At 36.6% G+C, this 16,018-nt stretch overlaps 1 protein-coding gene across 6 annotated transcripts in view; it reads right to left on the reverse strand.

The window, feature by feature from the left end:
• Nucleotides 1–15,385, reverse strand: part of FANCE (FA complementation group E) — a 22,948-nt gene extending 7,563 nt beyond the window's left edge. Inside the window, exons 1-11 of one of the 6 annotated variants that reach the window (XM_072422979.1) lie at nucleotides 15,252–15,385; nucleotides 14,828–14,956; nucleotides 11,501–11,718; nucleotides 10,177–10,654; nucleotides 9,102–9,152; nucleotides 8,937–8,999; nucleotides 5,595–5,738; nucleotides 3,820–3,943; nucleotides 3,575–3,650; nucleotides 2,803–2,869; nucleotides 944–1,069 (exon numbers count right to left, since the gene is read on the reverse strand). In XM_072422979.1, the coding sequence (XP_072279080.1) occupies nucleotides 944–1,069; nucleotides 2,803–2,869; nucleotides 3,575–3,650; nucleotides 3,820–3,943; nucleotides 5,595–5,738; nucleotides 8,937–8,999; nucleotides 9,102–9,152; nucleotides 10,177–10,654; nucleotides 11,501–11,697 (1,326 nt within the window). In that variant the 5' untranslated portion in view covers nucleotides 11,698–11,718; nucleotides 14,828–14,956; nucleotides 15,252–15,385. Of the gene's footprint in view, nucleotides 1–943; nucleotides 1,070–2,802; nucleotides 2,870–3,574; nucleotides 3,651–3,819; nucleotides 3,944–5,594; nucleotides 5,739–8,936; nucleotides 9,000–9,101; nucleotides 9,153–10,176; nucleotides 10,655–11,500; nucleotides 11,719–14,827; nucleotides 14,957–15,109 lie in introns of all 6 variants that reach the window. The other 5 variants (XM_072422987.1, XM_072423018.1, XM_072422995.1 and 2 more) reach the window with 5 other exon arrangements.
• Nucleotides 15,386–16,018: the final 633 nt, after the last annotated feature.

A 16,018-nucleotide genomic window follows, 5' to 3' on the forward strand; every position in this document is an offset into this window, starting at 1 on the left:
GGCTTACTTAATGGGGATGTCCTAAAATCGGGGAAACACGGTATATACAAAGCAAGAACAGCCTTATCTCTTGTTTTGTCTCCTAGAAATGTATGTATACTCACTGTTAATTAATTTCTAAATACTAATTTCTAAAAACGAATTACATTAGTTTTCATTAAAGACACTACAAAGATGTTGGGACTTTCACTGTGACCTTCAATGAACAGAAGAGAACACATTTTCAAAACTGTGAGAAATTGTATACCATTTACAAATATTTCAGTTTGTATCAAATTGTATACAGTGCATTGCATGTTTTTCAGCTGGAGGTTTTCCCTTTAACCAGCTGTGGAATACATAGATGAACAGTTTGGGTATACATTATGATTTGGTGTGCACAGCACCACATCCCCTTAACTTTATTTTTGCACTAATCTATACTTATGATCATATAAATCACTTGTATCAAAACTACGGAGAGCAAAATTATTTAAATATTCCCAATAGTAACAGGTAAAGAGTTTTACAGCAAGCCAACCTGGACGTTTCTAGCTACTTGTAATGAGCAATAATTCATTTTTAAAGACTGTTAAAGATCACAACAAGGAATCTGTTAGGTTTCTGCCTATAAACATCTACTGCATGTTTACATTATAAATATTACAGGCTGTCAACATTCATGTGCAACAGAAATCAACAGAAAAAGATCTAAGACTTCAATAATTCTGTTGTAAACTTTGAGGTGCATTTTCCTAATGTCTTTTACAGAGGAGATGAGGGCTTGTTTTAAAGTGCTTTTAAAGCTTTTTCAAAATATGTAACAAAAAGTGTGCATAGTATGGGAACACATTAATTTTAATTTAGGCATTTATCAGTTCTTTAAATACATTTCACAATTGATTACACTTATTCAGCCATGCAAGTATGCATTGAAAACACTTTTGAAAATTTATTTTCTTACCAGGTTAGGTTTGCTAGTCAGGAGGACTAATAACAATTTGGAAAAGGTCACGGACTTGGAAAACTTCTCAGCAGCATGACACAAATAGTTGAGTAATGGGTCAATCTCGGATTGACAGAATTTATCCTGAGAAAAAAAAATATTGAAAACAAATAACTGGGAAACTAAAAGAAAGATCACTTTTGTCTCTATAAATTATTCCTGTCAATTTGACTGAAATTCGCTGACTAGTGTTTCAGTTCCTAGTAAAACAATGACCCGTTTTGCCACCTATTGGCCAATTGTCTAACAGCTGTCACAATAGGAAATGCTATCTATTTAAATTAAATTTATGGGTACATTTTTTTTTTTTTTTAGGCAAGATTTTTACATACAACTTACCTTTTCTGCAGTAACCATACTTCGGTCCACCAGCCTTGGTACCACTTTTTCATATTTGAATACTGGGTAAAATCATTCACTATGTTCTTTACTGACTTTGCATACGGCCATTAATGGCATCTTTTATCCGTTTACATATCTGATGGGTCATACATTTCTTTTGCCCAAGTCATACAAACAATCTTTTCTCCAGTGATAGGATTGCTATTAAAGTTACTCTCTCATTAGTCAGACCAGCGTAATGACATCTCTTACTAGGGAGACAGCTCCAAGCTAAATTCTAAGCCAATGACTGAACTAATTAATACTAGTAAGTGGAACCATCTACCAGATGATTCTGGATGGCAAAGGCAGGGTTGCCAATGTGTTAATAGCCATAATGTTTGCATCAATAATCTTGGGAAATGTATTTCCCCAGTTCCTGTTATCTCCATTACATTGGTAATATTCCAAAAGTCCAAGTTTATGTGCAAAAGGAAGAAAAATAACCTTTTTAGGGTCACCGAAAATGTTTTTACCTGCTATGTAAGGTGCACTGTTTGCAGCTGGAAGGTACTTACTCTCGGCTATAAGGCAAGAAGGAGCAGGCAACATTCCACAAACAAAATGATGTCATCAGCTGGCCCCACAGTATTAACCTCTTCCGCTTTGAAGACCATGGGAAAGAAGAATTTAAATGCTCCCAGGGCCAGAGAGGAAAATGGATAGTGCCGTAAAGAGGAACTAAACTCAACACTGCAAAATAAAAAAATACACATCGGGTCCCACGTTGTCCTGGCATCTGTTCCAGAGCCAGCACTCCAGGCGCCACCATCTTCTCTTCTTCTTCTTCCTGTCCTTCATCCTACGTAACCCGACCCAGGCGCGAGATCGGGTGACATAGGATGGGAAAAAATTTGCCAATCTCACTGCACATGTGTGAGATCGGCAAATTTTACCTTTTTGCTCAAAAAAGCTCCTGCGCATGGGCGAAATGCTCAGGCATGCGCAGAAGGAGCGCCCAAGAGCCTCCGGGATGCCGGCCGTAGGTAACCTGGGAGGCTATGCGCTCCAAATTCATTCTCGACCGTTAGACGCCTAGGGCGGTGTTGCACTCTTTTTTTTAAAAACAAAACAAAAAAAACAAAAACACACAGAATATTTACTTAACATAAAAGGGTTGTCTACCCTTTATGAAAAGTGAAAATTCTGAGTTTAGGTATGCTTTAACAGAGAGTCAAGTGCCTGGTTCAGACATAGTGACCTTACTGTCCAGATGGACACTGTGAGAGAAACCGGAGTTTGCAGTGAAAACAAATCATGAAAAAAAGAAAAAAAGAGTATATCACAAGTATGAGGGGGTTAAAAAAAAAACAAAGTTACAAGACTTTCTTTACAAGGCATATTTTAGATTTATGCAAAAGAATTTCACTTTTATTGAATAATGATAGTCTGATATTTATGCAGGGTCTCCTGTCATATTTTGTATATCTTCTTACCTTTTTATCAATCAACAAGTGCAAGACAGTGATAGAAACATCAGTACATGAAGCATCAAGGATTGGACTAAAAAGAAATTAAACAAAAATAGGTAGCTACAATTAATAATTAGGCAATGGATAATACAGTTCTAGCAAATAGCAAATCAGCTTTTGGCATTTGTGTCTGTTTTTTCCTTTTTTTTTTCTTATGTTATCAGTGGTTGCTTAGCCAACAAGAAGGGCAAGTCATGGGATATTAGCGGGAGGGTAACGATAAAACATAGTTACATAGTAGGTTAGGTTGAAAAAAGACATCAAGTCCATCAAAGTCCATCAAGTTCAACCACTAGGGAAATAAACATATCCCAGATACAAAACTCTAAAAGACATAGTTGGTCCAGAGGAAGGCAAAAAAAAACCCTGGTACTATTTGCTTCAACAGGGGAAAAAAAAATGCTTCCTGATTCTATGGGGCAATCGGATGTTCCCTGGATCAACAGTCACTGTTATTTTCACTTTAAAGCCTTTATATCCAGTTATATTCTGTGCTTCAAGAAAAACATTCAGCTTTTTCTCAAAACAATCTATAGTAGTTGCATAGACTGCATATTCCAGATGTGGTCAGACCAATGCTTTGTACAGACGTCACTGTATGTAATAACCAAGTCCCTGACTGAAGCTCAAAGCTTTAGAGGACACAACCTTTTTAAACACTGCATCAACAACATAAAACATACCATAATTTTATTTTAACGTTTTTTCATTTATTTATGGGTTACCTGGACCTCACCTTAAACAAAAATGCAGCTGATGTGGTTGAAGACATTCAGAAACCATTCGGCAAATAAAATCAGCATATACAGTGCCTAACAAAGACGAGCGAGGACAATAAACCAATAGGTTAACTCCACACAGTAACAAATAATGCATTTGCAGAAAAAGCACTGATAATGTATGTCAGAAACAAGAGATGATTAAAAACATAATTCAGTTTCTACAAAAGCACACAGTTCACAAACACTAAACTTTGACTACCTGGCTTTGCTTGAATCAATATAGGGCCAATAAGACTGCTGCACACAGACAGGGCGTACTTGTTGCAAAACATAGAAACTGCTGCAATGAGGGTGCGTGATGCTGGTGAAGTGAGTGAGAGTACCTATTGGAAACAAAGCTTAAAATTAAAATTGTGTTTTTGAGTTTAGATACTTTTTAGATTTTTTTCTTTTTTAAGAGTCTCCATTACTGGGGAGGAGGCGGCAAATTACTTCCCCTCCAAGGTGCCTGCAAATACATGCAGAAGCACCCCTGTTTGTCCAGTTATGACTAAATTCTGGCCTTTTGACAGGCACTTCAATGCAGTGACAGAACCAACCACAAAGCCAATCCTACCATTCCTCTTGGCACATGTCTAAGTCATCATCAATGGCTAATAAAAATATGCAGGACATGGGAAGGGTGGACAATCTTGAAGTACCAGAGCTTTGCCTCGCAGAATAACCCTTATGCCGAGACAGAAAGGTTTAGTAGGCTGCTGCAACCTGTACCTCTACCTCATATCTGCAGTAGTTTGCCTCCCTTTCCCCAAGAGGCAGTCTATTTAAATAATATTGGTAATATTTTGCTGATAAAATTTTTACATATTTAAAAGAAATTTAAATTCCTTAGCACAAAAAATGAAAAAGGAAACATAGATGAATAGCTGCTAAGTAATAAAATAACTCATCCAAATTAGTGCTGACTGGAAAACACATAAAACAATACCTGCAGTGCTCACCTATATGAATTATGGCATCAGTTATACTTATAAAAAAAACAAAAAAAACAAAAAAAAAAGCATAATTGCAATAACGAAAGAAAAAATCCATTAGAATGCATCCAATGTGATGCCCCATAACCCACACATTGTGCAGTGCCTGCACCTTTGTATAGTGCCGGGAGGTTTGCAGCAGCAGGAATGGAGTTGTTGCCAGCTATGGAACCTGTATCTGCATGTAAAACCCGCCACACTATTAGGCAGAAATAGGAAAATAAACACTTTGCTTTATAGTTTTAATGCTTATTAGATGTTTGCATGAGATAGATATTTCAACCTCCGTGGGTATACAGCTTTTGTTTATTGATAAAGTTAATTTCAATCATGGTTTTTACATTTGTATATGTAGGCTCCGTAGAAACTCCTAAAAACTCCTTACTTGACAAGTGAGCAAATCTATCTAATATTGGAGCTTTTTAAACATTATACAATGTTTGCTAGTAATTAGGTTCTATCATTATAGATGAGTGCTGGAGATTATATTATGTGTAAATAATTCTCTAAGTCAGAAGAGGTCCACATCTAGATATAGGGGGGATCCAACTGCAACCTCCCATTCCCTTGCGTAACTGCACATATTATTCAGTATATGTAATGTTAAAAGGATTTTTGAACATATTGGTGGGGAAAACCTGAGACTGGTGACAAAAAGGTGAAGTTGAGGGCTGGAGATATGCTGCCCTAGACAGTTAAATACCGGAGATCGCTTACATGAGACTGCTAGAGATCATTTCCAGTACAGCCAATTTACAAATCGATGTTATTATTACTGAGTGCTGAGACCCAAAGGCCACAAGTTTGACATCAGAAATCTATGTCCGTCTATTGCATAGCACCAGGCAACAGTGCAATGCCAGATTCAGTGTTATTCAATAAGTACTATAGTCATATATATTTTGAGTACTGGCATTAAACCAAGTACTTGGTCTGTTGTGTATTTTCAGTACAGTTAGAAATGCCATACAACACAATATTTATAGAATATATGGCTTACCCTATCCAAAAAGAGGCTTTTGGCTAATGATGTGGCATGGCCATAACTTAGGTCCGGGGATACTGAATCAAGATGAACACAGAGCTGAAACAGGCACTTTAGGGAAAGTTGTGCAATGCCTGCACTATAGAAAAGAGTTTCCAGCTGTAAAAGGAAACCAGAAAGCAATAACATGCCATGGTGTCAATGCAAAGCAAGAAAAATACTAACGAATATGTATTTTTTGTACAGGGAAATAGCAGACAAACCTTACTTCAGGTATTCCAATGAATTTCTCCACTCGGTCACAAATGAATGTCATTAGGGAATGTAAGAGAAGAGAAAAGAGGGTTTTTGGCAAAGTAATAGTCTTATATTGAATGATATGATAAAATTCTCATATAGCAATACAAAATATGGTCATCTTGTGGGCCACAATAAACAGCTTGTGGTTTACACAAAATGTTGATAACAGTTCAATCCCTATAGGGCACTATACATTAGTCATCTGTCAATATATGCACATAAATAACAATATAATTTTAACTTGCAGATATAAATTTGTTCGTATTGACCGTGGTACCCGACGCGTTTCGCCCTTTAAGGCTTCCTAAGGGATAGTGGTACGTCAACGACAATTTTTACACACAAGTGGTTACATAATCTAGGTTTTCAAAAATATAAACAAATGTCAAAAGTGATATATGCTGTAACAATTTTGCTGATAAATATAGTAATTAAAGTTAAGTATGTATAGTATAAATTAAAGTAATAAGCAATAAATCAGTTCACATACTTATTGAATTGTCAAATACTTATTAAATTGTCATACAGAGTATGAAAGGTTAAGGCAGGGAGTATTTTAAAAAGCAAAAGAAATGCACCTGTTAAATATTAAATATGCCTTTGTGTAAATATAGTATTATATATAGAAGCAAATTTAAATGAAATAAAAAAAAAAAAAATAGGTAAAAGGTTAAATGTCCATTAAATGGGGTAAAACTTGGTTTCCATGGTAAAACCATGGTTTCTAATGCTGCTGCCTCCTAAAGCTATGACAATGGAAAGACAGAGGTTGAACAAGTAGGAGAAAAGTTGATAAGAAGTAAGATGATAGGATCCCAAAAAGATGGTGATATTTCTGGAGAGGTTTGAATATAAGTCATCTATTTTTAAACAGTAATGAGATATAAATGTTGCTGTAAATAGGTAATGAAGGTATAAAAGTTTTACCTACATATATATATATATATATTTTTTGTAAGCTATCTATGGTGTACCAATAAAAAGTGGTTGACTTGGTATAAGTATCCAGTAGTAGAGGAAAGGTAATTTGTTTTGGTTGAATATTAGGGACCATTAGGAACTATTCTCAGAGTAGGAAATGATGCATCCTGATAATAGCTTCCAAGGAAAGTAGGTTTCTATAAACAGTGAAATAGTGATCTGGTAGGTATTAGGGGTTTACTAGGTTCTGTATGGGTAGATTAGAATCAGCATACCTGATGATGTGGAAGCGCAAACTCCTATGTGAACAATCTGCATGAAGCTCGGGTCAGCATACAGCGTGGCTGGGAATCACTGTGGCGCCGTTTCAGCTTTAAAAATGGCGTCCTAGGGACCTGCCCTTTCCCCACGTGCATGCTGGCAACGTGCACTTGGCAAAATGAAAAGACCCCTGAAGAAACGCGTATACTCACATAAACACATATACTCCATCAAAAATGGTATAATGGCAACCCCAATCAGCTATCATGTGGGCACGACACATAATTTTGACACTCACAGCATCACTTTTGCAGCATTAGAACAAGTACTCCCCAACCCCAGAGGTGGGGATTTCGATAATAAACTATTGCAATCAGTGACAAAATGGATCTTTTTTATTAAAAGCCAACCATTACCCTGGGTTAAATTATGTTTTTAGCTTTAAACTATTTCTGTAAATATGTTAATTACTTCTATGTAATATGGCTTTTGCCCTTACAATGTATAAACTAGGAAAAATTGTTTATACGTGTTGTTTTTCCCCTACAGGTATTTGCATTCACAACCACAAGATATCTGACGTGTTTATTTTGCTTACATTATGAAAAGGATTGTTAATATTGTTGCATGGTGCTGCATAAACATGGTGGTACTACATAAATTTTGTTTATTCTATATTGACAATCCTGAATGCCAAAGCTGTCAAAATATATGTTCAGTCTCTGCTTATAATCATGATACCACCTTTTTGTTTGGTCTTTACTCAATATTTAATTTATAATCATGGCTTCCCTAAGTACCCAGTCAGGCTTGCAGCTTTTAACAGTCAGGCTTGCAGCTCCTTTCCTTCCTCTTATTCCAGATGGGAATCTACACAAAATATTTTTACATAGGTCTTATCTTCCATAAACCTCGTAGATCGAATCTGCATTTCGGGGCTGGGGATCGGAGTAGGCAGACATGTCCGCGGGACCTGCGGGGACCAGAAGGACACTGGGGGACAGGGACGGAACAAGGTAAGTGGGTTTTTATCCTGCTTTTAGGTACCGAGTCTGACTCGGGATTACCGCTAGGGGGGTTAACTGACATTTAACCTTTACTTATTTATTTTTATTTCATTTAAATTTGCTTCAATATATAATACTATATTTCCACAAAGGCATGTTTATATAATAAATATTGAACAGGTGCATTTCTTTGAAATACTCCCTACCTTAACCTATGATACTCTTATGATACTCTGTATGACAATTTATTAAGTATTGGACAATTCAATAAGTATAAAAAAACTGATTTAATGCTTATTACTTCTATTTATACTATACATACTTAATTTTAATTACTATATTCATATCTGCGAGTTAAAATTATATGGTTATTTATGTGCATATATTGACAGATGACTAATGTATCGTGCCCAATCGGGCTTGAACTGTTATCAACATTTTGTGTAAACCACAAGCTGTTTATTGTGGCCGACAAGATGACCATATTTTGTATTGCTGTATGAGAATTTTATCATATCATTCAATACAAGACTATTATTTTGCCAAAAACCCTCTTTTCTTTCAGCCCTAATGACCTTATGATTCAGGGTTAGGCAATACTATTATTTAGGACATTGAATATTCATCCACCACACAACACTGTTATACACAAATGAATGTCACCAAGGTATGGATACAGCTGACTATGGAATGTTCACAGACAAAAAAGTGATCCTTATAGCTTGCACACAGCAACAAAACATACAACTGATTAAAGCTTAAAGAATGTAATTTAAATAACAAAACATTGCATGCATTGTAATCATGGTTGCTGTAGGTCTAAGAATTCTATGACCCTTTGTCTCCTGCAGTTTAGGAAACTACATACCTGTAATGGACTACACAAATCAAAGATTTTATTCAACTGTTCTAGAAATTCATGGTCCAATGACTAAAAAAAACAAACAAAAAATAAAAAAACATAACCATAAGTTCACTATCAAAAGTCTCTCACCAGCTCTTTTCACAAAGAGGCAAATACATCTGTCCTTACCTCAGACTCCATGTGAATGTATAGTAACTGCTTAAGTGTAGGTGCATGAGCCTTATAAAGATGAAAAAAGCAAAAAAAAAAAAAAAAAACCAAAACAAATGCGTTACACAATAGAGTAAAACATACATAAGTATTTTTGCCTCATAATACCTATTCCACTTCGATTTGAAGACCTCCTAAAAGAGCATAAAGGCTGAACAGCCTAGACCACAGTCTACTGTTCCTATTAAGACTGAAAACTAAGTAAATATAAATGCTTACCACGTCTGTATATTATATTAACAATGTCTAGAACACAGTAGTATCCCAGGAGCCATGTACAGTTTACAGAGTATTTGATATTAACCTCCTGAGCAGTAACCTCAAGTGTGACTCGGGGGTAGAAAAAAGATGCTAAAAGCGATAACCCCGAGTGACACTCGGGGTAGATAAACCTATGGGAAGTAATAGTAAATCGCTACTTACCTGATCTACCGGCGTCCCGTGTCGTTCTTCTCTGCGATGTCCATCTTTTTTCTTCCTCCGCCGGCTTCCTTTGCACTGGATGTCACTGGGGAGTTTTATTTTTTTTAATTTATTCAATTTAATATTTTGACATGATTTTGTTTCAAAATCATGTCAAAATAATTTTCGTGAAAAACAATTTTCACGAAAAACAATGTACTGCTTTTAGACACATAAATCCAGACAGAAATGAACCGCCCAGGAGGTTAAAGAGAATCCGTCACCAACATAGCAAATTGCAAGTAAAATCACATAAAATCAAATATAATAATTGCTTAAGAAAATGGTACCAAATTTGGCTACTTCAAGAAGCATCATTTCTCTTGGATAGCCCCTTCTCTACTTGCACACTATAGCCCTCTTTTCTTCTGAAATGTCTAATGTCTGTGCTGTCTCCCCTCCCCTGTCCTTCAAATGGTAATACAGAAGAATATCGCTTAGGTGACAGTTTTAATTTTGTTTGGGCTGCTGAAATCACATCAAAAATGTCAGTGCCTATAGCAGCAGTCTCTGGGCTTTTAAATATAGTCACATGGGAGGACAGGTTCTATTTAGGCTAGAGGACCTTTACCTCAATAGATGCAGGTAAAATGGTTATCTCCTCTGTGTTCTCAATATTTGCTACTTGCAGGGAGCTCAATTGTTGTGAGTCCGTAAACAATTCTTTGGGAATATCATTTACAGGAGATCCTTTGTCATCTATCACTGTTCTGCACTCAAAATCTATAACTGGTGCATGTTCCATGGGGGCACAAGGATTTTTGTACCAGCCTAAATTAAAGTGTCCACATGGTGTTTGATTTAGTTGCTGGCAGATAGTATGAAGACTTTCTGACACTTCAGAATGCTGAAGAGAAGTCTGAATACCACAAGTTGTTAGGAAAGTTTGCCTCGCGCAGTGTAACCAGGTATCAGAAAAGTCTTTCTCCACACTGATGGTCTGTAAACAAAGCTCAATGGCTGGAGCTGGCAGTCGGTAATGTATAAGATCCAGGAGCCTGAATAGGTTTCTTTGCGTTTGCAGTGGAAGAAGAACAAGTTTTGGTTTTCTGAGAATAAACAAAGGATACAATATATATATATATATATATATATATATATATATACACACACACACACACACATATACACACACAATATAATATAAATATATAAAATACAAGAATAAACAAAAGAGAATAATAAAAGTGGTTACACTAATATGACATGGCACTTATATTATTGCTCCTAAATGTATCTAACCTAAAGTAAGTAAAATCAATTAAAAAATGTTTTAATCAAACGATATTTAACTACTATCACATATACAGTTTAACTGCTCTAGTATTATCTTGGTAAATTTCTAAAGCTTTCATTAAAGTAGCACCCAAGGAACCTGACATAAATCACTTAGGCAAGTGTTTCCTTATAGGCTGACAATGCTGTTCTTGTCTTTCACTTGTTCTCCTGCCCTTCAAGTGGCTGTGCCAACACACATTATGTAGTCATAGGCTGCAGTTATCACCTTCAAGAAACCCGCCCTGCAAAATGAGGATCAGCCATCAGTGAATGCAGACATGATGTTGCTGGAAGATAATAACAGCACTAAGATGCAACAAAATATGAAAAAAACTGTAGTTTATGAAAAATAAACATTGCAATTGTTAATGATAAATGGTGGGAGAGAAAGAGTTAACAGTAACATTTGATGTACTGTAGTGGTATTTGCCTAAATAAACTTTCAATAAAGGCAAGGGATCACCATCATCTTTACTGTCAAAATTCAGCCCGTTTCTGGTCTAATTAGGGCAAAATAAATTCCTGATACGGATATGCTAAATCTGACCCTAGACTCAGATTGAGATGTTTAATCAGTGACTTTATCTAATATAAAGAATAGTAAGATGGTTACTCACAATAACATTTCTCCAGTTGATTCATCCATTGTGGGTACTTTCATGCACAAAACCTCCATTACATTTATCCAGGGAAAAGGTCCAGGAAAGCCCTGCAGAACCCTATGAGCTGCCAAACATCCATTTTGTTCACTGCCCAGAGCTTGTAGTAAGAGAACTACAGCTCTCTCTGTGTCATGAAGAGAGGTCCCTGCCATTAAAGTATATAGATTGGCAATCTAAAATGCAAAATAAAAACAATCCATATAACTTAATCACAAAGTAACTAGAAGGATAAAGCATATCTGGCTATAGTACGTCCAACCTCCCAAATGAATGAAAATGAAATCTCTTTTGTGTAAAAGTATATTACTGGTTTGACCATATCATTTTACATTTAATTGTAGCACTATGAAGAATTACACAAAGTTCACTGATGGTTTAGTGAAAATTCTATAAATTAGTGCTTGAATGAATTAATTGCTGAGGGTACTGTACAACCTACATTCACCTTTGTGACCTCAAAGCACCAGTCAGAACAGCTTTATAGATCCAAAGTCTATGGGTCTGATTTATTACAGCTTTATTACAGAGGATACACTTTTATCAGTGAAACTGGGTGATCCAGCAACCCTGGAATGGATCTGGTACAGGTTTTAAAACATTTGCTAGCAAAAAGCAAATTTATTTTAAAAACCCCTTCTAAATTTGCTGAATCACCTAGCTTCATTCATGAAAGGGTATCCTTTACAGTAGGGGTGTCAAACTCTGGCCCGCAGGACAAATCTGGCCCGCAACATCCTTTTTTTTTTGGCCCCCAAAGAAATCCTAAATATGAATTGCACATGGCCCCACACTGCATTGAAATAGCGCCGCTACCACAATTCCTGGCATCTATAGACCAGCGGCCTTTCTGTCTATGTGTAGCCCCGCATTGGACTGTTTTATAGATGCAAGTAATGCCAGGAATTGTAGTAGCAGCATCACTGGCGTCTTTAAACCAGAGGCCTCTCTGCCTATGCAAGGCCCACGACTTTGTCTAAGTTTTTAATTTTGGCCCACTGTGTATTTGATTTTGACACCCCTGGTCTACAGCCTTGGAGAGCTTTAATAATGCAGGTCTTATGTCTCAACCACCAGTGATGTTGGTCATTTCTAAATATGCTTAATGCAGAAAGAGAGGAGACTAAAGCATACAGTTCCTAGGAAGCCCCATCTACTAAGACTTATTTGGGGAACTACAAATTAGGATTAGTGAACACTAAATCCTATCTACTACCAGTCCTGTTTCCTGGTTTGGAGGTGACCTTTTTCTTTGTAGCTTAGAAAAGCAAGCCCTTGATGCTCAAAAGTCCAAAGATATCAGCATATAGAGGTTTATCGCAAGAGACCTGAAAAACCACAGCCCACTGATAAATTGATAGGCCCACGATAAAAGCCTACAACATCAGGCTACAATGTTGTCATGTAGTTCAATTTTAGAAACTCTGGAAAGTTTACTTCTGTCTTAACTACATGCAATAGTATATCAATAGCACTAAAATGTGTTTAAATAGCACTTACAGTATACAGTGTGGCAAACAAAAACACTACATTAAACTGCAAAACACAAGGATGCAGCATTACTGCAATATAATAATCATGTTTTAGGGTACATTCTCAGTTACATAACATAATTTTCCCCAGTTTTTGCTTGCAGTGCAGAGGTAAGGGTGAAGTCATTACCTTTCTGGGAATGTTGAATAGTCAGTACACAAATATGTTAATATGACAGCAAATAAAGCGTATCTAAAACAAAGCCTACCCTTTTATATAAGGTAAAAATTCTGTTTGTTTTTTTTAACCCCCCTAGCGTTTAAGTTCGTTACATTTTAAAGCGTTACAGTTTAAAGCATTACAATTTTTTTGCATGGAAATTTATTTTACATTGTAGGCCTATAATTCTTAAACATAACTCACTGAAATATGTCCAATATTTATTAAATTTAAAATAAACTTTATTTAAAAAAAAAAAAAAACACAAAAACTTGTTAGAATAAAAAAAATAGTGATACATGTAATATATCAGTAGCATATAGCAATTAAAGTAGCATATATAATTAAATATATATATCAAGATTACTTTGTATTGGACTCAATACAGCTATTTTGTATAGTATAAAATTTTTTGAATTTCCTGCCACTCCTCTCGCCTGTCACCAGGAAACCCCGGAGGTCGTCTCTGCATTCGCGGGCTGGAGATCGGAGGGAGAAGACGTGTCCCCAGGACCTTCGGGGAGCAGCAGGACGCCGGGGGACGACAACAGAACAAAGTAAGTGGGTTTTTTAAATCTTTTTAGCGACCCCGATTAACACTTTTTGCATGGTAAATCCACCCTGAGTCAGACTCGGGATTACAGCTGAGGAGTTAAGTGCAACACCCTTTTTTTTAGAAAAAAGGGGTGCAGCACCGTCCCAATTCTCAATCGCCTTGGCGATTGAGAATGATTGGGAGCGCAAATGCTCCCGGGACGCGTGATATAGGTATTCCAGGAGGCTCTTGGGTGCTCCTTCTGCGCATGCCCGAGCATCAGGTATGTCCAGAAAAAGCCTTTACGCAACAAGAGAAAAAAATTGTCGATTTCACGCATGCGCAGTGAGATGGGCAAGTTTTTTTTCCCATCTACATCACCCGATCTCGTGCCTGGGTCAGGTGACATAGGAAGGAGAACCAGAAAGAGAAGGAAAAGATGGCGGAGCCCAGCGCGGCAGCACGAAGACGGATGCCTTGGTAGAGACCTCCGGATGGATCAGCGGGATTAAAGGTAAGTGAATTTTTTTATTGTTTTGGGGGACTTTTAAATTTAGTTCCTCTTTGAATAATCTAGCAAGGATTTTAACCAATTCTTATTCTTTACTAATAATATTAATATAATTTAGTTCTAATGCATGTTAGCATTTAATCTGTTTTACCCAAAAGGAGAAGGGACTAAATCTGAGCAACTCTAGCTAATGTATTGCAGACATGCTACTTTTCTGCAACAAAACACATGAACCTGCCTGTTTGTATTCTGCTTTAGAATGCACATTAAGCAACACATATGTGGTTCATTGTACATTATTGGCAGTGACAGAATTAATGACCTCCCATGTGAGTATGCTGGAGTTATGTCATTTCAGCTCAGCAAATCAAGTAAGATAAAATCATAAGGAAAACCAGGCAAATATGTCAATAGATCAAGTAGAGCAGATTTAGTTTGGCCTCGTGTTCCACTGTAAAGCAACTTTCACTAAGCTTAAAAAAAAAAAAAAAAAATATATATATATAATTAAAAGCTTGGTTTGCAATAGATGACATTGTACGCTTACCTCTCTGGCAAGAGAAGAGTCTGAATTCCACAATGTTCAAGCAGTACACATTCCCTAATCACCTTCAGCACTCCTAGCAGAAAAGTATATGGGCTTGTTTTACGGGGTTAGTCTTCTTTTTGTGTGAGTCTGGCAAAAATAAGAGTTTAGGTCAATTTTAAAATTCGAGGATGATTTTATTTGATAGTACATTCATCCGACACTGATAATGGTACATATAAACACCACTAAAGAAGAGAATACATTGCAATATACTTAGAAAAAAACACTTTCCCAACATACACTGTCAGTCTCGCTCATTTGCAGAAAATGCATTAGATCCTGAGCACCTAGGGGTACAGAGGCTGACAGACAAAAGACACTGACACATTAGGACGAACCATTTCCACTATCTACGTGTACTTTACTACCCAATACCACATACTAATCTTGTGCAAGGGATCCCTGATCACACTGTGCAGGCCAGTACACAACCATACACTTCCACGACGACAGGGTGCACAGCAAATCCGTGTTCTATCAAATAAAGCTGGCCGTTAAAAAAAAAAAATCCACCAGAGGGGTTGTGCAAATGGGCGTGTAAAATTCCAAGGGGTGTGTACAATGACGTAATCGGCAGCATAGATAGATAGATGTGTGTTTTGTTTTTTTGCATATCATGTTAAGTAGCCTTACATCTCTCTGAATACAAACCTCCATATCTCCTGAACAGTATGTCGTAAAGACTTGAAATTTACAGGGTACACATAGCTAGCAGTACCCCAGTCTTACTAATGCTCAGCTACTACAGAAGAGGAGGGGCCAGGAGTGACAAACAGGATATTTTATATATCAAATAACGTGTTTGGACAATGGAACATGACGTTAACATATGTGATTGGCTCAGGATATTCTACAACAGCAAAGCACCAATTTATTTTTTTATGTTTCAAGTATAAATACAATTCCCGTCCTAGGGTCAGGTGGCTGTAATGAGACGGCAAATGACCGCAGCTTCCTGCTGCCCCTTGTTTAAATTAGGCGATTCATTTCTGTCCGGTTTTATGTGTCTTAAAGCAGTACATTGTTTTTCATGAAAATTTATTTTACAGCATAATAGTATTAGAGTATATAGAGTATACAAAAGTTTGAAACACAAAATCATGTCAAAATAATAAATTAAATACATTTTAAAAAAATGTTTTTTTAATT

The sequence above is a fragment of the Pyxicephalus adspersus genome, chromosome 1 (assembly GCF_032062135.1).
Source record: "Pyxicephalus adspersus chromosome 1, UCB_Pads_2.0, whole genome shotgun sequence".
In the NCBI taxonomy this organism is placed as follows: domain Eukaryota; kingdom Metazoa; phylum Chordata; class Amphibia; order Anura; family Pyxicephalidae; genus Pyxicephalus; species Pyxicephalus adspersus.